The sequence below is a fragment of the Zootermopsis nevadensis genome, unplaced genomic scaffold (genome assembly GCF_977971745.1).
Source record: "Zootermopsis nevadensis isolate Lab colony 2312 unplaced genomic scaffold, Znev_1.0 Znev_ptg000020l, whole genome shotgun sequence".
NCBI lineage: Eukaryota > Metazoa > Arthropoda > Insecta > Blattodea > Termopsidae > Zootermopsis > Zootermopsis nevadensis.
Genome location: NW_028259152.1, coordinates 10186907 through 10214064, shown reverse-complemented (window position 1 = coordinate 10214064; position 27158 = coordinate 10186907). Strand labels below are relative to the sequence as shown.

Here is a 27158-nt window from a genome sequence, read left to right as displayed (position 1 = left end):
ATTTATTTGCACAATCACTTTGTATTGATACGAAAGAAACTCAGTAGCTCTATCAAGAACAAAAACATACGCTCCTTGGCTGCATTTATAAATAAACGTTTCAGGTAAATTCCTCCTTGAGCAAAGCAGACACTCAGTAAGCCCTTTCATAAGGTGACGATGGTGCTGGGGCAGAACAAGACAGGAATTATGGAGATGACTGACGCGAAGTCTGGCAGAAAATGATCGACGTTTCAGAGGTTCTGACTGCCATCACCATCAGAACGACAATGGAGGAGGTGACTCATCGCTCTTTTCATGGAGGTAGTAATCACCTCTGAAACGTCGGTCAATTTCTACAAGCCGCGACATCCCGGAAGACAGTGATCCTTTATATCCGCCGCCGTGAAAATACACCAGAGGAGGGAGTAACTCACCTGTATTCATCCTGCGCAAATCTGGGTCTGACGCTGACCCCGTCACTAACGTGGATCCGAACAGCGACGCTAGAGGAGAGGGGCGGTTGTCCGGAGTCCGTCGCGACGATGACCAGCTGGATGTCCTGCTTCATGAGAGACGACGGGATGCCACTCCTGTTAGCGTACAGGGTTCCTGTCATTTGATCCACCGTGAAGCCCTTCACTGGTGTCAGGAGAGAGTAATGCACTTCGGCGTTCTCGCCGGAGTCAGCGTCGCTTGCATTAACATTCAGGACCGCGTAGCTCGGGTCACTTCCTTCTGCAAACATACATGAAACTCCAAGAGGTCATGCGGACCATGTTTGACCAAGGGAACTAGGTCGGGTGGAACGAGTTGACCCTTTCAAGGCCACAATTTTAACCTCCCTGATTTAATGTTAGCTAAACGCTCCGTTATGCACACTGGGTTTTCTTAAAATAAAATGTACTGAAGTAGTGAAGTTACTTCAATCGTCCATAACACTTCTTCGTACTTAACATGCTACATGACGCGGAAGCTAATTGACTGCAAGAAAGAAACACTGAACCAGACTTTATACTACTTAAACCAAATTATTTTTAAATATCATTAAACTGAAGCCATGCAAATGAAGCGATGTGATATCACAGATGTTTTATTATATATACAAGCAATGAGCTGCACAGTAAACCCTTTAACCATTAAACGGTTACGAAGAAGCAGACCAGAAGGGCATCGATCGTTTTATGCATTATATAAAGCTGGTTATAATCACTTAGCAACAAACTGGCGAAAGAGAAACGAATGAAAATGGGAAGAAGCTAACATGTTGTGTTCTGTAAACTGCGGTACAGAATAAAACACCTGAACTTAGAAACCACGTCATGAAGGCACATGGGAGAGTGGAGGCAAGGCTCCATGCATTCCTTAGCTTGGAACTTCAGGGAGGAAAATGGTAAAATTCATACACCGGCCGAATTATCTCAGGGGAAAATTTGTCTAGAAGGCGGCTATGTGGGCCCAGAGTCAAACCCATGTCCTGAACGGGAGTCGAATCGCAGCGATTCAATTTACTGGCAGATGAAACTGATTCTGTAGGGATCATATCTGGATAATAATGATTGCTGGCCGCCGTTCCTCTTACGAAAGTTTCACATGGCTTAACACTGAGGCATCGCAGAAGAATGGGCACAGTAAGGAGTGTGATGTTTCATTTCAGAGACGCGAAACATAAAGACAAGAAGTCTTTTGAAAATTATAAGACAGGTCTCGAAGAGGGTAGACCAATTTAAGCAACGAACGCGGTAGTCTGCCGTAATTCGAGTGGACGCAGTCTAAAATGTTCTTTATAAGGAAGAAAGACTGAAGGTTTGGAGGAGTGAGACGACACTATGTGGAGTTGCGGATGTCCGACAAGGATACAGACATCGGTGATCTCTGTTTCTCTCCAAACGGGTCCGATATGATCGCTGCGGTCGCAATGCGCCCGGGGGAGGAGGCATGGATATACTCATTATGCGGGCCGGATAGAGTCAGCAAAACAACATACATACATGCTGTCACTGAGCGCGCTGGGAAACAGCGAAGAATGGACGAGGAAGGAAATTAGAACACGGAAAAATAAAAACATAAAGAAGAGAAAAGAAAGACAGGAAAAGAAACGAAGAAAATAAATGCAAAGATAGAACGAAAGACACTTCAGTGAGGCAAGGAGGAGACAAGGAAGGACGAAGAAAGATTAGAAAATGGATAAGGAAATAAATAAAACCAACATGCAGATACAGAGAAAGCAACAAAGAACGGCTAAGAGAAGGAATAAATGAACTACAGAACGAAATAAAATAAACAAAACCAATTTTGTTCTGAATTTCTTGAAGCTACAGACATCCTAAATATTATCTGTGTTTTCAGTAATTATTTCGAACATCGTGGTACATTTTAAGGCATTCGTAATACGACCAAGAACTTAACTGCAGCGTTCTCACAGAATGCATGAGATAACACTGATTTTCATTAGTTCCACGCCAATTACTTTATCGATAAGTAGCATAATTATCCCAGTAAAATGTACAGTTACTGACTGTAAGATTACTCGCTCTGTCATCATATTCAAATCATCCTGTACGTTCATGGACATTACTCATTTTCCAGACACTAGAAATAAGTGCTACGAAGGCACGAGTAGTACGAAGAAAATAACTGGCTGACGAATGAGAAAATTTAACAGAATGAAAAAACCGACAGCTTTCCAACATAACGAGATTTATGTAACAAGAGTAAAATATATTTGCATTGATTGTAAAGAACGATTCGACTTGTGTGCGGTAACGAACTCACGTACTTAAGGGTAAAATAAACCAAGAAATAGGCTTATATTTTTGACACCTCAGACATATTTTATTGCTCATTCGCAAAGACCGGAGCTATAAAGTAGAACAGAAGAAAGAAGAATATATAAAAATGAGGAAAGAATTGAGGAGATAAGATAAGAAACATGAAGAGACAAGGAAGACAGAGAAAAATTGAGTATATGGTTCTTCTTATGCCTTCCTCATTCCTGTATTGTTCAAAGAAGCATAACTTTATATAAACTGACTGTATCCTGATGTTACTTAGAATAAATCTCTATATTCGTTAACCCTTTAAGCCGAAGCTAGTCTAAATAATATTTAATAATTTGGTCTGTACCGCAGAGAAAACACGACACTTCACCGTTACAAAGATCAATTGGTTAACACTGTTTAAGGAAACAATCTCTGTTTACACCGAGAATAATTTGAAATCCATAAACGCAAAACGACGAGTTCCTGATTGTTGAAGTAGGTGGGACATTTTAAAGGGTGCCTAGAACTGTGGATATTAAGCACATTCACTGTCTAGCGGGTCGCAAGATTGTAACTGAGGACAGTTTCCTGAAACCCTACGGCAGTTTATCACAAATACAATTAAAATAGTCAAACAGTGTCATTAACAAAGTGTTTTCTGGTACCAGGTAAATATTTTTAGTCATACAGGGTTAAACAATGACACAGGAGTGTAGCCCCTGTGGGCAGCACAGAACATCCTCGGACAAGCTGAAAATCCATGCTCTACGTTTACATCCTCCAGCTGGTTAGTTTAAGGATTTCAGGTCCTCAGGGCGGCGAATATGGCTGTCTTATGAGATACCGCGCAGTCTGGTAGAAGTTTACCGACGTTTCAGAGGTACAGTCCACAGACCAGGAGAAAAGCCCTGCTAGGAATTCGATATACGCGCATGCGCAAGATTTCGCGGTGAGTGACTACCCATCCTAAAAGCATTCGTTCCACAACCACTGAACGAACAACAGACGGGCTTTCATGTGTTCTAATACGTACAGCTTTAAGATTACCTCACAGTGGCACAGTGATTTAATCTAGAATATTATCACAACACCCGCAGAACACATTAGAGATGCACTCACTACACGCTACACATAACGGCTTGATATTTTCAGTCTGTGTAGTAGTGTAAAACTCTGACGTATCACTCTTCCCACCAATAGCAGCCCTCTAGTCCACTTGATAGTAAACATTCCCCCTGCACCGCCCCAGAAACGACTTCCCCCGCAGGGCTTTTCTCCTGGTCTGTGGACAGTACTTTCTGCCTCCATCACTGCCCTGACGATTAAGACAGCAAGAACCTCTGGCTACACGGCGATACACCCAGAAGACAGCCATCTTCAGGTTCGGTAAACTATAATCATGTCGCCTATTTTACAAAATATTAAAAACCAGGATACTGGAAATAATAAATCTGATACTTACTTTATTACCATATAAATCAATCACTTGATCAAGAAATAAATATATGTCTAAAAGCAAACTGCCGAGGAAAATATCTGAGCCTATGAAGGATGGATTAAGTGAGCCAACAACGAGCAACGTCATGATTTATACATGTCTTTAGACAGACTATAGTGAGCTGGGAACGTAGCTAAAATTGGAGGGGAGGGGGAAAGAATATGAATTCTTGGCGGGAAGACGTGTTAGAAAATGGACGCTTTTAAGGAAACTGACTCGGGATTGTGGTCAAGTGAGTTCCACTACCATAGTATAGTTAAAACTAAATGAAAGCCAGAAACTTTGTAGGTGACATGCCAGGCTACTGAACGTAAAACACGCGCAAAACATAGTAAATTTAGTTTTTTTTTTCAGCTCTTCCAAAACTATTATTATATTTTTACAAGAAATTTTTAGTATTCGCATTCCACATGTTTTACTGTTCTCATATGTTCATACACCTCCTCCCTTACAAAGGAGAAAAAGATAATAAGATTGCTTGAAGTGCAAAGCAGACGGTAATAAAAATGTGGTTAAAGCATTTGCACCACGTTACTTAATCTCGATTTTATTATTCTCGTGAATCCGTGTCAAATTGCGAAGGTGGTTTATGACTGTGGGAAAGTTACATTTCATCGCAGTTGAAGTCGAACGACGGGAGTGAGCGATGCCGTGATATGTAGGCGCGTACAATAAAAATAAATTCCACCGGTTCCATAAAAAGTGCTTTCTGTATGACAATAATTACAGACTATCTTTCATCTAACACGAAAGTCACAGATGTAATACAAAATGCAGGACCAATCATAAAGATACCTAATAAATCCCTTGAAAATGTAGCAAGTTTCAAATATTTGTGGGAGACAGTAACACGCCAACAACTACGTATTCATAAGTTAAGAATATTCTGTTTTACATGGTCTATCCCACAAATGTACTTGTAATTTGACGTCTTTTCTTTCTGTCTAAACAAAATTTCGTCTTTCATTCTCTGGAAGAACGCACATTTAGGAAGTGTAATGTTTCCTTCCGTGGTTTAGCCTTATCGTTCGTTAAAGTTTCCCAACGATTCGACGAACACTGGAGTTTCCATCTTCACGGTGAAAGTTTTAATCAGCAACGACCAGCTCATTTTTGCATTTTGTTCAATACGCTCATATAAAGGCCACGGTGCCGCAGACTAAGAGAATAATCGGTCCGCCCTCTGCAAAACAGGACGATCATAATTTATACTTAATAAAATCTACAGTGGATATCTTTACTAAGGCACTAATTCATCTGAAAACGTTTTTACACCTCAAGTACGGGTTTAACAATTTGAAACGCTCTTTACATGCAGTGTTGCCACCACAGGATCGCACTATAATTACCTCTTCGTCTTACGTAGGTGTATATACGCATACTAGGGGAATCGTCAAATTGCAATCAAATGCCTTGTCCTAGGTCGTGATGGCGCTGTCTGCAAGAGAAATGAGTAGACGTGGAAGGAGAAGGAACGCCAACGGTAGACATCTAGATGCACAAAGCACAAATAACCAAGGAAGCAAACACGTGGTGCCTGATGTTTTTTTTTTCCCCATTTAGAAGAATATTAAAAAATTTACATTCTCACGGAGGCGAGTACGAAGATGGCTGTCTTCTGAGTTGTAGCGCTGTCAGTCTGTTAGAAGCTTTCAGACATTTCACAAGTACTTGATGCCTCCATCATCAAGGCGGTGATGGATCCGACAATTTGTCTATACTTAAAGCATTAATTCAATTAAATACGCCGTTTTCATCCACGCGTATTCAACTGCTCATCAATGACAGTCATCAATCGCGAAAAAAAACACACGGAAGTCACTTTAAATTTTCTTTATAGAGTTGTCATAATAAACTCGAGACGTTTTTCGGATACAGACAGAACTCTAAGATCCAAATCTGCATTACTATGATGACGCACGACTATACATCGTTCTCGGATCGCAATACTTAATTCAAATAGACTGAGGCATGGTGGTAATACCACTCAATTCGAAATGCTCGGGAATTCTCAACCAAAAACCAGCAAACTAAGTACGTACAACATTCAAGCTCTTATTCAATTCACAGCCAATCATCCACTACTACACCATCACACACGATTATGACATCATGACAGAATATCAACTTGTGAATAAGTTTATCTACTAACACAGCGACATTGAGTTGCATTAAATAATGTATATATTGCAGATTCAGCTGAGTTCATATTAGCAATTTCCATTAATGGGTCTATCGACAGTTGTAAACAGATATTAAGGTTAAAATCCATTCTACGATATTTGAAAATTGCCGATGCTTCGCAAAATATAAATATTGTTGAATATTAGTAGCCGAAATCCGAGCTATCCACTACGTAAGTACAAAGCAGCCACGTATTTGGCGCGTGATTCTCCAAATGCTATCTGCTACTTTGCTGCTTCTTATTCTTCTGCATCTCTTGCTGCAATGTCAACTCCAGTTTCGGCCGTACAGACAACATGTCTACTGAAAACCTGTTTTCTGGTTCTACTGTAAAATCACCTCCAAAAGTATGAGCTCAGGTGCTTAGGCGGCTTATCACCGACTTTGCGTCCAGGTGTTAGATTTGCAGTGGACAAAGTCGTATTGGGACCGGTCTGTCTCCAAGCTTTTTTAGTTTTTCTCCTGTCACTTTAATTCTACCTGGGAGATGAACAAAGGCCAATTCCACAGAGACGTATTCTCTCCCCATCGCAACAACAAGAGTTGAAGCTCTATTTCAAAAAAACTGCGAATGGAAATTATACAAATGGAGATATTTAATGAAGAAGGGAAAAATAAGTTGTATCGCAACATTCTCCAAATCTGTTGTACGTAACAAATGTACTGACACTAACTAACCAACGCACAATACAGATTTTTCATTACGAGATTTGAGGATTTCACATTGGTAAAGATATCGATGTTGGCCTTGCACGTAGACAGCGGTGTTTCTGAAAAATGTTGCGGTCTCCATCTTCAGGGCTTCATCCTTTTCCCAATATTTATCAATTTAAAGTTTTTTGAAATTATGTTACCGGTATGGACCACCGATAGAATTCCGAGAGAGAAAAATTATACGGCTTGACCGTCCGAAAACAGAGCGACACGCCACGACTCCGCAGAGGCAACGTTTGTTTTAAAGTGCAAAATTTATCAATTTATTGTGTCGAGAGTCGGTAATAGCCACTAAACCTGAGCCGAGAATCCACAAAAGGTTAGTAAATGATTGAAGAACGTAATAATTCCGGCTCATTCGTTCTATTATTGCCCCTAGACGTCTAATTCCTTAATAATAACTTTAGATAAATTATCTCTAAAACTGTAAAGCCTAGTGTAAAAATTGTATGGATAATATGGCGCCGATTTCCATTTCTTTGCCACTTTAGTTCAAAACATGTCTCGCTGGAATGCCGACAAACTTTAATAAAACTCCCCAACATCGAATTTCATTATAAGACGTACAGCAGTTCCTGGTTGTTGCAATCAGACGCACAGACAGACATGGCGAAACTAATAAGACGATTTTTAAAATATTTTTTGTTGCGAATACACCAAGAACTAATCAACAATCATGCACTTAAATAGTTAACAAATTCAATCAGCTGTTCCATGCCCGCCTGCACTCTCTTGGCTTTCATAACGTAACAATAGTGTGACGTCGCAGTCTAGACTTCGTATTGGACGTGGTCACATTTCGAACAGGCCAGATTGTTGCGAAAAGACGGGTCTGAGGGGGGAGGGGGAAATTGATGAAAGTTAAAATAGCAAGAATACCGGTTTGCTGAGTGAAGCTAAGCCTCGTCGCATGAAAACAGAAAGAGGAAGAAATGGTACCGAACATTGTCACTTGTGACATTTGCAGCCATTACAGGACGACTTGGGGCAGTCTCCACCCAGAGCGTGGGTATCTGTCCGCGCATTTCTCTGGTAAGTACAGAAACTGCAGAATTTTGATGCGAATGAACAGTTCACCTACAGAACGTGAACGACGTCCATTAATTGGACTGCACTCTCAAAATGCAATGAACACATACTACACGCAAAAAAAGTTTAATTTTTTGTAATTTAATACCGACGTATAAACACGTTATCGTGTATAGTGAATGGAAAGGATGCGGAAGGAAGCGGTCTATTTCAAGATACTATGGAGGAATGTGAGTGTATGTACGGAGTAAAACTTGAAAATCCTGTTATAATATCCGGCTCCAAGCTGAGACTCAAACCCGTGACTTCCCAAGCATAAATCAGAGCAACGGCCATTTCAGCTGAACGTTGGATCTCTGCCATCTACAGAGATTAATTAGTAAGAATTATTAAGCGGTGAATTAAAATGGACTGGGGTGGAACTGTATTTGCATCGCCTTCCGTTAAAGTTTTAACCAGTTACACACTCTGGATAAATTGGAATAACATCTGAAGCGAAATTTTATGATCTGACGACAGCGAAGATATCGCGGTTGTATTTCTGGGTTCAGACCCCCCCCCGCGATAGGATGAGACTGGGCCTGTGGGTCCTTTACCATCCCTCACACGGTACAAGAATGAATATGGAGCAATCGCGGAAAAGTGACTGAGGAAAACCAAAGGAGAAGGTGAAAAACCGGTTCCATCACATGCACTGACCTGGGCTCAAACTCGGGTCTGCACGATGAGAAACCGCCTGAGCTACAGCATGTCCATGTTAGAAACATAACCTTCTGCTTCATAAGTGATCCGGCTAAGGATCACGGACGGTAATTTTACGACGCGCGCAACACATCAATTGAAGAAGGCAAGAAAACTATCATAATTACGGGAATCAGATTACAAGCAGCGATAAAACACTTTCGAGATCTGGCGAGCAGGGGATCACAAATAACGACACTTCACTGGGCGGAGTGGCTGTTGGCGGGGAATGGCAGCACTCTCTTATTACCGACACACTTACCCAGACACCACAGGATGATTTGTATTCAGCAGGCGATCCTGACTAAAGGTTACTTACTTCTCACTTGTCCCATGCAGAATGGAGGGAAAATTACGAGTCGAAAGACAGAAACAAACGAGCAAACTGAATGATACTCATTGGCTGAGCTCTACATTTATGAAAGACAACATACGTGCGCTCACACGCGAGCTTCAACTGCGCGAGCGCTGAAAACGAAACCGACATTTTTTCCGCAAGCGCTTGAATGACAGAAATGTTTTCGTTCATTTCTCTGGTGCCTTACAGTTGAATCTTCTTTGAACACGGTTTTCAGACTACTCACAGAGTAGGTGAAGCAAACCTGAATGTTTACTGAGAAGGGGCGAAAAGAACCAATGAAACACAGGAACAAACAATGGATTCCTGATAGTAAACGTGTCGTCCAGGAAAGGTCGCAGCCAAGTATGTGGATGAATAACAGGATTCGCTTGCAGAGTCGAACCAATATTATCGAAAACGAACACGCCGTGGTACTCACCCGACAGAGTTGCCTGGTACGAGGACTGCAGGAAGATGGGAGGATTGTCGTTTACATCGGTCACCCTGATGGTGAGCACGGTGCGGGCGGTATGGGCGGTGTCCGAAGCTGTTACTCTCAGGCGGTATTCGCGCCGAGACTCGAAGTCCAGACGTCGGACGAGAGTGACCTTGCCACTGAACCTGTCGATACTGAAGACGCCCAAACCAGACGCCTCTGACTCGCTGCTGCCACCTTCTGAATCGCTGTCTGCCGAGAATCCGTATGTGAGAGCCGGGTTCGTATCCACGTCGTTTGCAGTGACAGCGGTCAGCACTGTGCCAACATCCGTACCTGGAGCAAACAGAAAGTTAAATAATACTAGAGCGCTGATTAACAAACCTTCGGTTATCCGACACTCTTTTTTTTTCCGACGTGCCATGTCGTAACGTTCCATTTTATCAGCACCCCACCAAACTCCTACATTTTTTAACCTTTTCAGTTTCTTCTGAAGTTCTAGTGTCCAGACGCTGGCGTGACCTTGCCGCAAAGGAAAGGAGGCTCAGAAGCATATACCCATTTTTATTTGAAGCAGTATTGTATTTCATTCGTAATGTACATTTAATTTATATTTACTCTCTTTTCTCACTGCTCTTCTACATTATACTACATTTTTGATTATCCGACCGTCCGTTGGCCCAGTTTCGATCGGATAACTACATTCTACTGTACAGAAAGGTGTACTCCAGTGTGGAACACAAATATTTTCCAAATGAGTTTGTAATTTTTTATAAGTCCCTGTTCTTAATGTTAAATTGATTAAACTATAAGCCAGAATCTAATAAAGCAAAACCAATCTCACAACAGACGACACTCTCAAGAATTGTGTCTTCTAAATAACAAGACAGAGATAAAACTAGAAGAGATCACAAATAGTTTCAAGTCTTCTTATCGTCTGATGCATAAAACATAAAGAAATTAGCGAAATAACATTAATAATAAGAAACATAAAAATATTTTGACAAGGAACTTATTTTCTTATTTGTAAGAGAAAAAAGAGACTTTCTTAAACCATGCTCCTCTAGATCGTATGTGTAAAATACGAAACAGAAACTTCAGAATTTGAAAATAAGTAAAGTGTCCGAAACATATAACAAACCAGCTTCCAAAGAAACCCCCAAGTCGGAAACGGAATAAAATACAAAACTGTCTTCTGTCGGATAGAGGATTCTAATCGATCATGAGAGAGATTTAGCAACTGCACATCGGGGATAAACGCATTTTTCAGCAAGCCTTCCAGTTAAGTTTCAAACAAGTCACTGCCACGTTTACTTGTCCTTTTCAATTTACTGTGCATGATAATCCTCACCGAGCAGAAAAAATTAATCACGTGGTCCACTCTAATCCAACAACGTACGCGTCTTGCGCGAACAGCTGACTGGAACCCCTGCAGATCCTTTCCGTACACTGAAAGAAGCAAGCTGCAATACCGACTGCTACCTACCATCCGACTGACGCAGAGGCTAATGCATTTTTCATTGGGCCAGACCTCACACGAGCTACAGTCCTGCCGGGATTTCATGACCTCTCGCCGAAGCGTTCAGCAACGATCACCAAGAAACAGCCATGTGCTTGCAAGGCGTCGTGTCGGTTGTTTTGCCCTGTCTGACGCTCAAATAACGCCCATGCTGATCTGCTACGTCACACGCGTCAGTTGTCCAAAAATAAAATTGAACTAACATTAGATAACGGATGCGACTGGGAAAGATTTAGATGCATCTTTTTCAATGCTACTATCCTATCCTTTTCTAACAAAAAGCTTAAACCTTCCTGCACACCACAGAAACATATTTATAGCATTATAAATGTCAAACAGTGCAGTAGGTATCAACTATCCACGTCAAAGACGTAACAATTTCACAAATGGATAGGCGAAGAAATGTGGGCGTGAATTTACATATGCTTTTTGACGAAGGTAACTGAGAATTGAAAGGATGCTGAGTAATAAAATTGGCAAAGTGCCGTCCTAACACTTACGATGTTGCAGTAACGTTTCCTGCTATGACGACTGTCACATAGTATCATATATTTAGTATAATCAACACACCGTGTTTTTACAGATGACCGAAAATGTACCCACCATGTTTTATTCTTTATTTCACCTGAACGATAAGGCATAAAAATCTTATTCAAATATCATTCAAATCAGCGTCTTTCGCAATTCCATCCCAACAGTTTGACACCACAGTTCGAATTTTGTCTCGCGAAATTTGTTAGCGAGATTTGAAGCTGTGCGCCTGTTCGGTCCAACTTTAATTCCAGACGTTACGTGACTTTTGTTCGAATTTCAGTTGATCGAATGTAATTTCTGATTATGAATACCCGAAGCTTGGAACTTAACGCCGTCATTTTTTGATATCCACAAAACTGGACAAAAACAAATGTCAAACAAGTGGCCTGAGTACTACGGTGTCTAAGCAAAGTTTCAAATTGTAATTAGTCGTTTTGGAGAAAACCGAGTTTAAACTTGGTACATAAATTTTGAGCCATGCTGTATATATTCCTTGGCGTTTCGTGGCGAGGGAGCCAGCACTGTCTGTTTGTTCAACGGCAGCTGAAGGAGGACAGACGAAGACTCAGTGACTCGTGCTCTTTCTTTGTACAGTCTGATAAAGAGAATGTCAATCAGCTTGACGGATCATTTTCACGGATTCGTGGCCAGTGGAATCCCTACCCCCCCCCCCCCCCCCCCCATATACAAATAATCTTCTTACGTCACCCAGCCAACGCTGAACGGACAGCAATGTCAAATGATGGCTGTATTCTGGGCGCGCTGGTGATGAAAACAGGGAACGTCGTTAAATGTCTACCAGATTGCGCGGCGTAACAACCCAGACGACAGTCATCTTCCTATTCACCGCCTCGAGAACCTGAAATCTCACTTGGTATTGTCAGAGTTGTGGGAGACAGCGCCTTGTTTCTCCTTTAAACCACGCATAACGCAAACGCTGCCACAGGGAGAAGCCGCTTTTGACCAGTCCGACAGTGAACACTTGTGCCATATGGTCCACAAGCTACAGGCATCTTGTTAGACTCTGAAACCGCTTTTAAATCGCTCAAGGGGGACTTGGTTTGTTATTGAAACTTTTCTCACGTGTACAAATCTGTTTAACTGTTTCAAGTTCCTATAACAGCTGTTAACACTCGTTCAGGGTTAGCACGTGCGTACGTCCGTTCTTATAATCGTTCATTATCACTGGTCACTAATTCACAAAGTTCATGTGGAAGCAGCGATTAGAAAGGTGACGATATATGAGAGTACTGTCTCTTTCTGCTCCATCCTGAATTCGTCAAATGTGGTACTACCCCTTCAAGTTTCCCTATTAAAATTCTGTATGAATTTCTCCTCCTCGATGTGTTTAATGATATTCGATAACGATTACAAATTCTGAAATTCTTTGTTAGGGTCAAATATTCGCACTGACACTTTGTTTTCAAACGCTTTCGAGAAGATACCGATAAAGACAAACGGTAAGTAGGAGTACAACACTGAAACCCAAAATCAAACAAGAAATTGGCATTCCTAAGACTAAACGAAGCGTTATCTTACGTCTGTGGCAGTGCCCAACATTTCCGAAAACAAATTACTGCTCTAAACTAATGCCCGGCGGGAATACAAGGCAGAGGCTGTTTTACGAATCATAAATAGCTTAATGAAATGAATTAAAGCGAAATTAGTAAAGAATGGTTCAGAAGGTGAAATATCACGTGTCAAGAGAGTCCGCCAGCCTCATCCTCATCGTGCCACCATATCACGTACACAGACAACTTGACTGTAGTGGTGGCGCGAAGTTAATAATTCCTGGTCTCGCGTAGTAAGCCCCAGCTCGAGCAGACGAACGCAGCGCTGTTGTCAGGTTTTAATTTGAACTCGAGGCGTTTAATTGTTGAGTCGTAAGCTCGTAGCGGTCAGAGAACTTTCCAGCAGACAAGCGGCGGAAAAAATCGTTCGTCAGACGAATGGCAATCTGTCTGCTAAACACATGAATGAGCCAATGGCGTTTCGAAGCACTGAAAGCTGATACGAGGGATAATTAAATCGTGAAGGAACGAAAACATTTTCTGGTACAGATTGACAGCTGTTAGCCGCACCAGCTCACCGTCGATTCTTCAGGTTAAACACTATTTAATTCTTTGTTACTGAATGTTGCAGGGTTTATTTTCAAAAAATTGTTGCTTGCTGGTCAACTAATTTCCTGCTTTAGTTTGACCTGAAAGAACGTTATCGTGTTCACGAAAGTCCGCCATAAGATCCTATAATGAATCGTAAGACTTCAATCCAGTCTTTCTACTGGCCTCTTCCTTTCTGGTTTGAGAAAAAACAATCCGAGAAAGCAAGAAAACTCTCTCTGTGACGAAGCACCATGCCCTGAAGAGGTAGGGACACAGCCGAGATAAAAATCCACACATTCTTATCCTAAGAACGAGAGGGAGATGAATGACCTGCTTCACGTTCCGTCCGTCTTACTACAAACGATAGAGCTGCCATACGTCTACCGTTCTGAGACGGCGTAGACGTGGTGGCAAATGCAGTGACCTCTGGATGTACCGTAGCCGTCTAGTCTACAGCCAGTCTCTTATTCGTTCATTGAAGAACGCAAAATCAGTGAGGGAGAAAAAGTACAAAACAGAACAAATAGAAGAATAAGAAAAGAACGAATAATGAAAGAAGGGAGTCAGATGCACAAGTAGAGAGCTCAGATTAGTAGTCGGATATTTTAGATAGGAGGTAGATAGTTAATAGATAAATAGAGAGACGCTGGTAGATAAACAGACAGACAAACACGGAAGGACAGATAGACAGATCCGAGGGAAGGAAGAAATAAATAATTAGAACGACTTGTTACTTTTCGCTAATTCAATAAAGACAACTGAGAAGAGCTGGGCGCGTAATAATAAGCGAATATGCATAAATCCCGCTTGACAATTATGAAAAACAAGTAATTATAATTCCGACAATATATTTCGGTTACTGTTCACTTCTATCGTAACACGTGTGCAAGAGGTCACTTATAACCTCAAAATATTAACGCATTTAAACAATGTCGAGGAATCATAACTGTTTTACTGAAAAGGCGACGTACGTAAATTTCTGACAGAGTTAAGTCCTCTTTGTTTAGTACTAAGATGACTATACAACTTCATGGCCTGCAGAGAGGATGTCTAAATTGCTATTACGATAAGCTGCAAGACTCCTTGAATGACGAAACACCCAAAAATCCATGCCTGTAAGACTGATAGTTGCTACACACATAACGTGACATCACATTCTACAACCGGATGCTTAAAGATACGAAACGAGAGACTTCAATAAGAACAAAGCTTTAATAAAGTCACGTTGGCCTCATGTTAATGTGCAAAATTTTACTCACCCTCGCTGACACTTATGATGCTGTGAGGCGGGAATGTGGGCTGGTTGTCGTTCACGTCAACAATGTTAATGCGCAGGGTGGAGGTACCCGTTAGCTGGGGTGTTCCTTCGTCGGTTGCGATGACGGTGAGGCGGTAGGTATCCCTGATTTCCCTGTCCAGCACGATGTTGGTCTTCACCAACCCAGAGAACGGCGGCTCGATCACGAAGGCGTTGTCATGGTTACCGTCCACGATGTGGTACAGGACCCGGGAGTTTGCCCCCTGGTCGGCGTCGGTGGCCGATACCTGCAAGAGTTATTTCTTCAGAATGTCGCATCGCATATACGGCGTCATCATGAAACTGAATCTAAACGTCGTGACATAAATAATAATCCCGATGTTCTGAATTTATGTGAAAATCATTGTGTCACTAACACCATAAACATGTCGGGCGAACTCGTGTTTCATACATTTTCTGTTCTTAACAAAAACTTCCTTTCATAAGAAGACAAGAAGTCGTTGTGACCTCGTGAACCTGTCATGGAAATAATGAGAATCTTCAGCAAGTCAAAGAAGAATGGACAGTCCTTGTGCCCTTACGCCATGAACACAAACAGCGATATTCTTCAGCAACTTGATTCAGTGCTAACCTGCATGACGAACGTTCCTTTGTTGTTACCCTCCCAGACTGCAGCCGAATACTGCTGTTGTGTGAACCGCGGTGCGTTGTCGTTTTGGTCCTGGAGGTGAACCCACACGTCGCAATAGCCGAACAGGGGCGGTCCGGAGGAGCTGGTGTCAGCCTGGGCCACCACCACCAGACGCACGGTGGGACGGGTCTCATAGTCCAGAAGCCGCGGGTCCTGTACCATGATCAGACCCGTCTGGGAACTAATCTCGAAGGTGGAATCCTCGTTTCCGCTACCGAAACTGTACGTGATCCTCTGACGTCGCCCGTCTGTCCGAACTGCTGACACCTGGTTCAGACATTACATACTATGGATGTGGTAAAAAGTTTGGGCTTCCGGTAATTTAAGTATTTCGCCTAAACCCGTAAGGTTCATTACACCTGGAATAAAATCAAGTCACTGGGTTGTTCCCTAACCTATTCATGTAATAACATCTATTTAGATTCACTTTAGTATTATCTTGCCATCTTAGTCTCGCTTACACAACTGATATATTTTAATAGACTTTGCCGGATATGATACCGTATGGATTATTTTAATCCATGCTACACGTCTATTCCAAATTCTACAATCTTGAAATGAACGATAAAACTTTACAAGTTCACGAATGTAAATCAATTTCGTTGTAATAGCGAAAATGGTTAAGGTCGCTACGTTATTGCGCTCCACCCATCTTTCTAAGCTTATAGTATTCAATCACTAGGCAAATTTCGAGAATTGAAACAATTGTCCATATATTACTCCAAAAGTCTTCACTTACAAATTGATTTTAATCTCTTTCACGTCTTTAGAATAGATTTACCTAAGCTGTCTCCTTATGCGGACGTATATAATAGAACTTGGTGTGTCCTGCCGGATACTTTGATGTTCTTATGATTCTCCTCGGTCTCTCCGGTACAGTATCCTCCCACATCCTTATCAACACTATTCACTTCATAAAGATCCTTTTCACTCGACACAGCGTCGTTACATATACCAAGTATAAATAAACAAAAATGTAGAGTTAAATTACAGTTTTAGCAAGTGAAGCATGGTGCAGGGTCCTTCTTGAAAAGCTGACAGTCACCCAGCTAGTCAGAAATTTTTCTCCTGTAATTGAATCCGAATGTTTATTACCATGTACCGAAAAACGTCTGCTGCTGGTTTCTACTTTGAGCCATACGAAACCACGCCCTTACATAGGCCTTTTGGTCTGCCTAGTGACCTCTTCCCTTCAGATTTTCCATCTAAAATTCTGCAGGCATTTCTTATGGCGTCATTTGTTACGATCTTGCAACTGCGTGACGATACAATATAAATTTATCTAGGTAATAAGTACAACACTGAAGACAAAACAAAGGTAAATAGCAAGAAGGAAAAATAAAAGTAACACTAGTACTTTCATCTTACGGAGACAGAAAATTCAACTTAACTATGTCCATGAACCACGAGGAATGTATCCAGGCAATGATTATGAAATTTTTGAGAAAATGTTATACGCCATAATTTAAGAGTCCATGTCAGAGAAATATAAAAATATAATTTAGCGTCACTACGAAAATAAGGAATTTAATGCTAAGAAAAACCATTACTTTTTCTTCCTCAAATGACTTACATTCTATAAATGGCTACTGATGTCAACTACAATGTTGCAAGTTGAAACTTTTTACGTGTAAATGGTATCATATAACTGAAAGTAAAATAAAAATATTGCATGAAAGAAGCAGCATCCCAAACTTTATTCTCAATTATACGGTCTTAAGTGAAATAATTTTCTTTTCAATTATTTTTTCTTCCGACATCATTAGTCTTCAGACATAGTCAACTTAGGAAGGGGAAAGAATAAGAGTATAATAAAACGAAGCAGTAAGTTGTAATGTCGGAAACCTTTGTAAACGCGATTCTTAATACAGACGACAAAAGAAGTTAATGTTTAAGAGAGTTAAAATAAACGACCTTTCCTATAAACGTATCCTACAGGACTATTAGTGTCAACAAATATGTTAACATCCATAGTGGATTGGAGGTAAGTTTTTATCAAACTCCTCAGAAGCATGATTTTGGTTGCAGATTTTTGGGCTCTGACAGTTTAACATAACCATCCCCCCAACCACACATTTATTACCCAGCAAACACCTGCTTGGCCATGTCGTAATCCTGTTACTCTATTAGAAACTCACATTAATCTGACGACAATTAATAATACTTCTACTCATTATTACACCAGTAAAATGTCACTATGTTTCACTTGTAATAATCTGATTAAACGCAGAGGACGTTAAAGTAAACTTCTTTTTCATTCGCTGAGCTGCTAGCATCGATGGTTCGTATATTCCAACAGTCCATCACCCTGACGAATCCCTCTTTCAAGACTCATGGCTTTGTTGTAACAGTTATAAAACTTAAAGTAAAACAATATCCTAAAAGAATAAAATCAATTCAACTTGAAATCCACATTTAAACATCGAGTATAATAAAAGTTTATCCCGAACACAAGTTTTTCACTTCATCGTTTTGTGGTACATTAGGGAAGTTGAAAGAATAAAGTAATAATTCGAATTATGGTTTCAGAATACGAAGTAACATTAATAATAATCCATGGCGTAACAGCCTTCTGAGAGCCAAAGCCGACTAGCTTGACTGCTGGCCTCACGTTCACATGCCTACGCAGAGGTGAGCGATCATCCAACCAGATCGTATAGGGTGACGTGTGGTCAGCACGACGAACCCCCAGCCATTGCTAGCTTTCCTGACCGGATTACGCTATTCATTGTAGCTCCCCAATTTCCTCACGAGGCCGGTCCCATACACTGGTCAAAAATCTCACGAAAAATTTCTTTCCCCGAGACTCGAACCAGCGCGCATTCCGTATCGCCGGTCCGAAGCACGATGCCTCAGACCGCGCGGGACCAGAATACGATGTATTGGTCTTTAGTCGCCAAAAATGTTTAAACTTATAATCAGTGATCGCACTGAAAATATTCTATTTGTACACTGCCTTCACAGTTTCATGTACTTAAATAAAAAGAGGACTATAACACATACATATTAATTTCTTTTGTTGTAGTTTCTATTTTATTTTCATAAAAATGTTTAACTTTACGAGGAATATCTCTTTGCTTCTTTTCATATTCGACAGGTGGCGTTAAAATCGGTTTATACGTCAAAGTCACATTGAAGCTTATTTAATCAAGCCTTCAAATGTTCTTAAACATGAGGACCTGGCCTCTTTGCATGACACATAACAAGTGATGACGCAAAGCTTCAGAGATTTATCAGCATAATATTGTATTCAGGTGACGAAATCATAAATCAAGACTGTTAGCAAAATAAAAGAAAAAGAATGTTACTGCACAAAACACCACAACCAATCTATTGCATCCAATCCCCCCCCCCCCCGCAACACATCTGTGAACCAGTAGCAGTGATCGCATTTGAGACAACAGATTAGATGATGTCACGTGGTATTTTAAAATCGAATATATTTACTGTCTGATTTTGAAACCTGCTACAGAGCCCATCCAGCCCCAAATGTATTCCACTTCCACAGTAAGCCTTTGAAATAGATACTGGTCTAAATAACATTTCAAGCATTCAGCCCGTACCGCAAAGAAAACAACACGTCACCATTAAAAATATCAACTTGTTAAAACTGTTTAATGAAATTACCGCTATTTACAATGGGGTCCTATAAATCCCACACATACAAAATGCAGAATTATTGATTGTTAAAGCAACTGGTACATATAGTTACCATTTGACTTTTAAGGAGGAGGCCAAACGTTGTAAATTAAGTATCTGGCGATATAAAATTTTAGGTCTGTAACATCCTGGCGAGATTCCTTACACGACTGCTTCAAGCCACAGAGAGAGGATGAAGAAGCCCATATTTTAGGGGAGGAAAGGACAAAGTCCGTATTTGAAGATAGCAGGAAGTAGACATGACATCCGCGAGAAACAGAATATTTTTTAGACATTACCTGAACAACTTCCCTGCCGATCGGCGCATTCTCTGGAAGAGTAACCACGTAGGAAATGTTCTGGAACCTGAGATTCGCCGCTCCCTCAGGACTCTCTCCCACCTTTATTTCGATGAGTCCTGTCGCACTCTGCGGAGGATTTCCTTTATCCCTAGCCAGAACCTCGAGATGAAACAACTTCCCCGACTCCATTGTTAAACTAGAGGCTGCAGTGACAATTCCTGTGTTTGGGTTGATACGAAATTTGTTGTTAGAAGGTTCGTTCAAAAAACTGAACACTATTTCCGCGTTTGTGCCTTCATCCTGGTCTTCTGCGGTCACCCGAAGAAGGTTGTGGCCGGGCTGCGTGTAAGTCGGCACTTCGGCGCTGAACGGGAAACGGGAAAACACCGGTTTATTGTCGTTCACGTCTCGGACTGTGATCTGGACAGGAACCTTCTGCGACCTGGCGTCGTAGCGTCCCCCATCCGTCGCAACGACTTGAAAATTGTAGACGCTCTGGTGTTCATGATCGAATAACCTGTTAAAGAAAACAAATATTTTAAGTCATTCTGAAAAGCTTATATGTTGGTACAAGCCTCTACACCCTTTAGCTTCGTTTTGAAATACATATACCAGTATTAAGGATAATATTAAAAATTATAAGATCAAATTCTTCGAAACCTGCACATTGACAACTGCAGGTGTTTTAATAATTCTAGATCCTAACTCTCAAATTCTTGGAATAAATAAGAAAAACAAATACACGAACACCAGTGAAGCCTGGCAGTCTACCCACTTATTTGTACCGAACGCAAGTTAAATACTATACCCAAGAGCCGAACTATTTTTGTGGCTAACACAAAAGTAATTACCTTCCGATACAACCTGTATGCTTTATTTTCTAACCGCTGAATCGTTATAAATTTCAATCACTTCTATGAATAACGAATTACAAATTAAAAAAGTCAGTAATAGCAAAATATATGTTAGTCATAAAGCATGAATTTCTCTCAGCACCGTTTTAAACATAAATAACAGAACATCTCAAAATACGTGGTCAGCTTCAAACAGGTAAATAAAACATCGTTCACATTCATAAACAATACGAAAAGGAGGACAGCAACGAATTAAAGATTTTCCAGGATTTCAGACGCAATAATTTACGTTTCTATTTTACAATTACCACTGCTTGTTTAATGAGTGAGGCGCACGTAACAGGTTTCCTGACACAGCAAATCGATTTCCAGTCACAATGACGAATAAATATGGCACTTAAATCACCCCTTAAAATAAAGTGAAAATGGCACATTTTGTCTGTCTACATTTGCGGGAACCCCAGAACCCATCCTTGTTAGCTTGAGGTCGAGGTCACATTTCGAAGGAAAAAACTTAACTTCAGACACGCTAACAGACTCCGAAGAATACATTCCTGCTTCTCTGTAACCCAAAGGGAGCATTCGTGTCATCCAAACAAGATCGCGCTCAGATCTCAGACTGAGCGACAGAATTCCTAAGTGACGCACAGAAATTAATATTGCAAATTGGTGTATTAATTGATAATGATGTTCTGGGTTATGGAGCCGTGTTGACTGACATTTCTCCTATCATCTAGTATCGTTACGACAACGGAAATTACAAAGGGATAAGAATATGAAAAGAATGGGGATGAAAAGCATTGCATATAGAATTTTGGTCAGGAAACTTATTGGAAAACGCCAGTTTGGAAGACCATGAAAGAAACAGCAAGGTAACAGTAGTCTTAGTCTCACGAAGGTTGGCTGTGATGGTGAAACAGTCTCAGGATCGTATGTGGTGGCGTTGAACTTTCGGGATCGAATCCCACATCCTTTTTTTCTGAAATACTCGTTGGTACTCTCGAGCCAACATAATCCTTGGGATGCTAAAGCTCCTGTCACTTCCTACCCTAGGTATCTATAAGTCCAACACAAAAGTAATTATATTCTATAATATTAGCACACACAAACCATGCTGTTCTGCGTTTCGGTACACATTTCTATACAACTGTCCTCTTCTCCTTCTTTTCGCGTTCCAACATCTCATCGGTTTTATTTCTAAATCGTTTCGTCATTCTATTTTTCATTCTTTGGCGTTTTGCTTTGTTATGTTTACAGAAAATTTTCCAGCTCATTTCATAACATCATGCGACTCGAAATTCCTGGTTATTTTTTTGGCGCCAGAAGGGAAATTTAGGAGGTAAAACACTTAAAAGTTGCGTCATTGGAATGCATGAGTGCGGCACCAACAAATTAATTCTTCAACTGATACTTGAAGACTGAGACATTCTAAGTCCAAGGTTGGTGTTGTGGGTCCCTGCACTACATTCTACGTCACATTTCGAAGAATAGAGAAGTAACGTAAATTGTGGTAGCCACTGTGTCAATGCACGCCTTAAACTGTAAGCAATACTTCGCTCTAAGCGAAAATTTGCATGGCTTAACACTGTAGGCATTGCAGCTCCCGGTATTACCTTTCTGATAATAAATTCCAAGCAGTGGCATTTATTACACAGTAAACTCTCGATTTAACGGATTTATCCCTGCCTACTATTATCAATTCTTCCAAATTTTACTTATTTCGGTTTTAACTGACTTTGACAGCGTGCTAGAAAGATTCACAAATTAAACTTCAAAACCACCTAACTACAACGAGCAAAAACTTCCCTGAAAGGCCAACAGCCGTTCAGTTTGTCAATAAACTACCCCACTCCGATCCATCTTAATATTACCCCTCCATCTTCTCCTGGATCTCTCAAACAGTCTTTTTCCCCTAAAACCGATTTTCTGTACTCTTTTATCATCTCTCGCGTTTGTGCTGTATGTTCAGTGCAACATGCCCTACTTTACATAAACTAATTTTAATAAATCAGACGAAACTGCAAATTTACTCTAATTCACCATCCCAACATTAACGTTTTCTCAAGTCTTTGTTTCGTCGACAGGTCGTTGACTACTGTAGGTACAAAGGCGTATCAACCGAGAACATAAACTGATAAGCAACTTAAAAACATTCGTATGTTTTAACACAGACAGAACTACGCAAAGAAAATATCTACAGATGTTTGCTACAGATAAGAAACAGCTCACTCTTCTTAAAACAAAATTCCAAATGAGGAAGGACACAACATCTACATTCTGCGGTATCCATCCAAGTAGGCCTATCACTTTAACCTGTTCTGCTGCTTCTCTGTTAATTCGATGTGGCGCCACTACCGATGAACTGGCGCGTCAGGACATGTACACTAATTAATTGATGAAACAACCAAAACCAAGAGAAGATGGCGCGAATCATCCAAACGCACGAGGGACGTTGAAGAGCGTGGCACTCAGAAGGTTGTCCATCAGCTTCAGCGACGGTCTCCGATTCTGATTATGACAAACTTGCTTGCTAATCAAACAGTGCCCATGCGGGTGTTTGATACCAACGAAGCCATTCAGTGTTCTGAGTAATGCGTTCCTGTTTTTAATTTGGTATACACGCAGCTTGGAAATCATGTTCAATAACCCTCCGAGATTCAAGTTTAGAACAAGAAGTCAGGTATGGAAATGATTGAAAATTATGTTTTCCTTTTCTCATGTTCCATCATCCTGTTCTTCTATTTGTTTCTCTTCCTCCTCTTCCTTCTTCATCTTTTTCCCCTTCTACAGTCGTTTTTCTCCATATTCACCTTCATTTCCCTTTCTTTATATAGTCTTTCTTCCTTTGCTTTTCTCTTCTCAAATCTAAAATTTCTTGACGATGGTGAAGAGTCATTTGAATAAAAATTTCCTTGGATATTATCCATCGTCTAGTAAAATATAAAATATAAAACGTAAAACGACGTTTCGGAGATGGGACTCTATCTCTATCTAGTGAGCCCAACTGTGTAGGAACCTGAAGGCGGAGATAGAGTCCCATCTCCGAAACGTCGTTTTACGTTTTATATTTTACTAGACGATGGATAATATCCAAGGACATTTTTATTCAATTTTCTCCTCTCTTTCTCATCCTCCTCCTCCACCTTGTACTCTGTTCATCTTTCCCATTCATCTCAGTCTCTATTCTAATTGAATACTCTGGTCCACACACTTTTGCGTTCAAGGTCTGAAAGGATTAGCGTTTAAAGCGCTGTTACTGCCCATAACCACAACAAGCAGAGAAAAAGCAACCTCAGAGATCAAACAAATGTGTGTTTGTTACTACCTACTTGACTCCAACTAAGGGATATGTGTCAGTGCTTTATGCTGTTCATTTAATTAGGTTGAAATACACCGGTTCTCCTGCAACGGAGCATCTACAAACATTCACTGAAACAGCCACTATACGTTGGAAGAAGAGTATTAAAAATCAATTAGATTCATTTCAGTTACTATTTCTGTCTGAAGGGAGTCTGACACTACAAGATTTGTTTCAGAGAGTACTCAAACATATAAAAGAGAATATAATAAATTTCCACTACTACAAAAGTTTACAATTCCTGGATAAATATCGATTCAAATCGGTTATAATTCCGATTATGAAATGTAGATATGGTTTTCAGCTGATTCAAATACATTCCTTTTTAAACGCAACGAATTATATTGTTATGCAATTTAAATCAGTACAAATATCGATTCAAATCTGCTGTGATTCCGATTGTAAAATGTAGATACGGTTTTCAGTTCATTTTTTACGCAGCTTAAACCAGGCCCAGCTACAAATTACGAAACATAATTGCCATACTAAAATTACGCAAATTAGTAAAATTAAAATGATTTAAAAGGACTAAAATTACCTCGATATATTCTAATGCCTGATTATAACTTTATCTTGTTAAATTCCATTTAAAATAAATATGCATATCGTAGGTGTGAATATTATTTCTGCAAATCACAGAGAACTATTCAAAACCGAAAATTGATTACTTCTTCATCTCTCCAAATGTTTTAATATGTCTGATTTTCTTTTCTTCTTTTTTCAACGAACAGTAGGAAACAAACCTCCACCCCCACCCCTCCAATACACCATCACAGTAAAAGCATATGACGTTGCATAAAAGGTACAAGCGAAGAAGGCATCCAGATTCGCCATTCGCTGTGTCTGTTCACCGCCACAAACCTTTTTCTGTTCCTTCTCTCAGAATTACAGGAGCCAGTGGACAGAAGGAGAAGACACTGAGATATGGTGGACAAGCGCACAGCTGTCCAAAAATGCAAAGACAAGTAACCGAAGCGTTATCCAACACAGCAACAGGACCACTGAACCAGCTGCACTACGCGTCCTCGGGAAAGCCGTTCTTCAAACATTTCCATGTTCAGTAAAAGCGCTTTACAGTGTGTTTTACAGAGACCCCAGATTCAGTTTGAAATGTAGAACCTGCCCACGTTAAATGTCTCCTCTTATAAGTTAAATGCCATAAGGCTGTGTGTTTCTCCACAAACAATAGAAGTGAAATGACATACGAAAATTTAACACTTAATAGTTTCCTTTTTCTTTGCCCATTTGCTTGTTCCCATTCTGTCGCCTTGTCATAATTTCTTTTGTTGTTTCTTTTTATGTTTACTGAACATAGGGATGGAAGAGGTCTGCTTTCCTGCTTCGTAATAGGGAGATCCTGGGTTCAAATTTCAGCCCAGAGACAAGCTATCCTGACTGAACGTTTTCATGGTTTTCGCCGGGCCTTCCAATTCAGGGGCAATGCCACAAATTATGTCATGGCAGCATCCTTCAACATCCTTTCCAAATCAGTATTCACTAACTATCCTATCATCCAACGCTAGAGAATCCGAGCTATTGAAGAGTCTAGCTTATTACCAAGATACTTTCTATTTGCTGCCAATGTTTCTCATCACTTTCCATATTTCCACCCCTTTATTAGTTCTTTCTTCGGCCTCGTGCATTTTTGTGGCCAAAATGATCGACTAATTAACATCACGGAAAGAGATCTGTACGTTCTCGGTGTCCGAGATCCAAACTTCCAAACCTGTGCAGACGAAAACCTCTTCCTTACATACTATTCCGAATCCACAACCCAATTTGGCACCACATAAACAATGCAACAGTGAAAGCGCCGTTAAATATACAAATAATAAGCAACAAGCGACGCCTAGGTATCACGATGTGGCCAGAAGTAAAAATAAAATAAAATAAAGGATTCTCAGGCGCCACTGCGCGTCCAAGGGGGCTGAAGCTCTGCCTTGAATCAACTGAATTCCGCACAATGATTATTTCTAGCTTACAATGAGAATACATCTGATGATTCAGAAACAAACCTTTTACGTCTCGATAAAAGCGAACGATGTTTTATGATAAAAGCAAAGAAAGCAAATTCGTTTCAGAGAAAATATGAAATAAACGTTGTTCAAAAACCCTGATGCGTTTCTTCCAAGAAATGAAAACAATGCATTAGCCATGCTGTTGTGTTTGTTGCTAGGCAAAAGACTGTCTCTTATAATTTTGGGGATCTGTGTACAGAATGTACCAAAAAGTACTATCGAATTTTATTCACAAATAACTTACTCCATTGTCAGAAGCTAACATTCGCTTTAGTCGTCGATTAATCCCCTGCTATTACACGGAATCCAAACGTTCATTACCAAGGTCACAAGATTCGCCATCAGCCCCTACCCTAAGGCAGATTGACTCAGTCCATACCCTACAATATTTCCTTAAGATCCATATTAATATTATCCCCCCATCTAATCCTAGGACTTCAAGATGTCTCTTCTCTTCAGGTTCTCCAACCAAAATGTAAACATTTCTCATTTTCTGTATGTTTCAGGGCAAAATATTTCTGTCCTGATCTAACAAGTTTAGTATTGTAAGGGTTCTGGGTTCAATTCCGATCGCTGTACTTTAATCTTAAAACAAAATCAGACTACGTACTTAAAATAATCTCAACACGAGAATTCAGTCAGGTCCCAAAACGTCGTATGCGTATATATACATATACACACACCTCAGAGAATGTACGCAACACAATTATTGTGTAAAGAACAAATCACTGTCACACATCATTAGAGAATGTTTAATAAAAAGAAATGTGAAGTCCATCTTCCATTTAAGGTTTGATACAGTCTGTGAGAATTAAGAGTTTGCGTTCCCCTCAGCTAAAACAACAGCCATCAGAAAAGCAAAATACTTTAGTTCTAAACTTCAAAAACTTTATGTACAAATTCTGAATATCCCAAGAATCAACCACGTTTTAAACGGTACATACTTTCGAAAAGTGGCGAATTTAATTTCAAAATTTATACCACAATTAGTAATTAAAAAATTCATCCCTTTCCAAATAAGTACCAAAACAATTTGGCACAATTTAAATTTAAAATCCCTTTACAAGCGAACATCTTCACAAACGTCAGCGACAAGTTAAGCAGGTCCTGAGTTTCGGAGCTGACTGTACACGAGGAGTTCCACACAAATTATAGCAGTGAAAGACAACATATTTTCAATCGCCGATAACAGCTAAACAT

At 40.3% G+C, this 27158-nt stretch overlaps 1 protein-coding gene across 2 annotated transcripts in view; it reads right to left on the bottom strand.

Annotated features, from left to right (window-relative positions):
• The window catches only part of ds (dachsous cadherin-related 1), a 430815-nt gene that overhangs the window by 5600 nt on the left and 398057 nt on the right, over positions 1 to 27158 (bottom strand). The window contains exons 12-16 of one of the 2 annotated variants that reach the window (XM_087351708.1): positions 19726 to 20245; positions 15728 to 16054; positions 15098 to 15383; positions 9687 to 10019; positions 417 to 717 (exon numbers count right to left, since the gene is read on the bottom strand). In XM_087351708.1, the coding sequence (XP_087207834.1) occupies positions 417 to 717; positions 9687 to 10019; positions 15098 to 15383; positions 15728 to 16054; positions 19726 to 20245 (1767 nt within the window). The remainder of the gene's footprint in view (positions 1 to 416; positions 718 to 9686; positions 10020 to 15097; positions 15384 to 15727; positions 16055 to 19725; positions 20246 to 27158) is intronic. The other variant, XM_087351709.1, reaches the window with a different exon arrangement.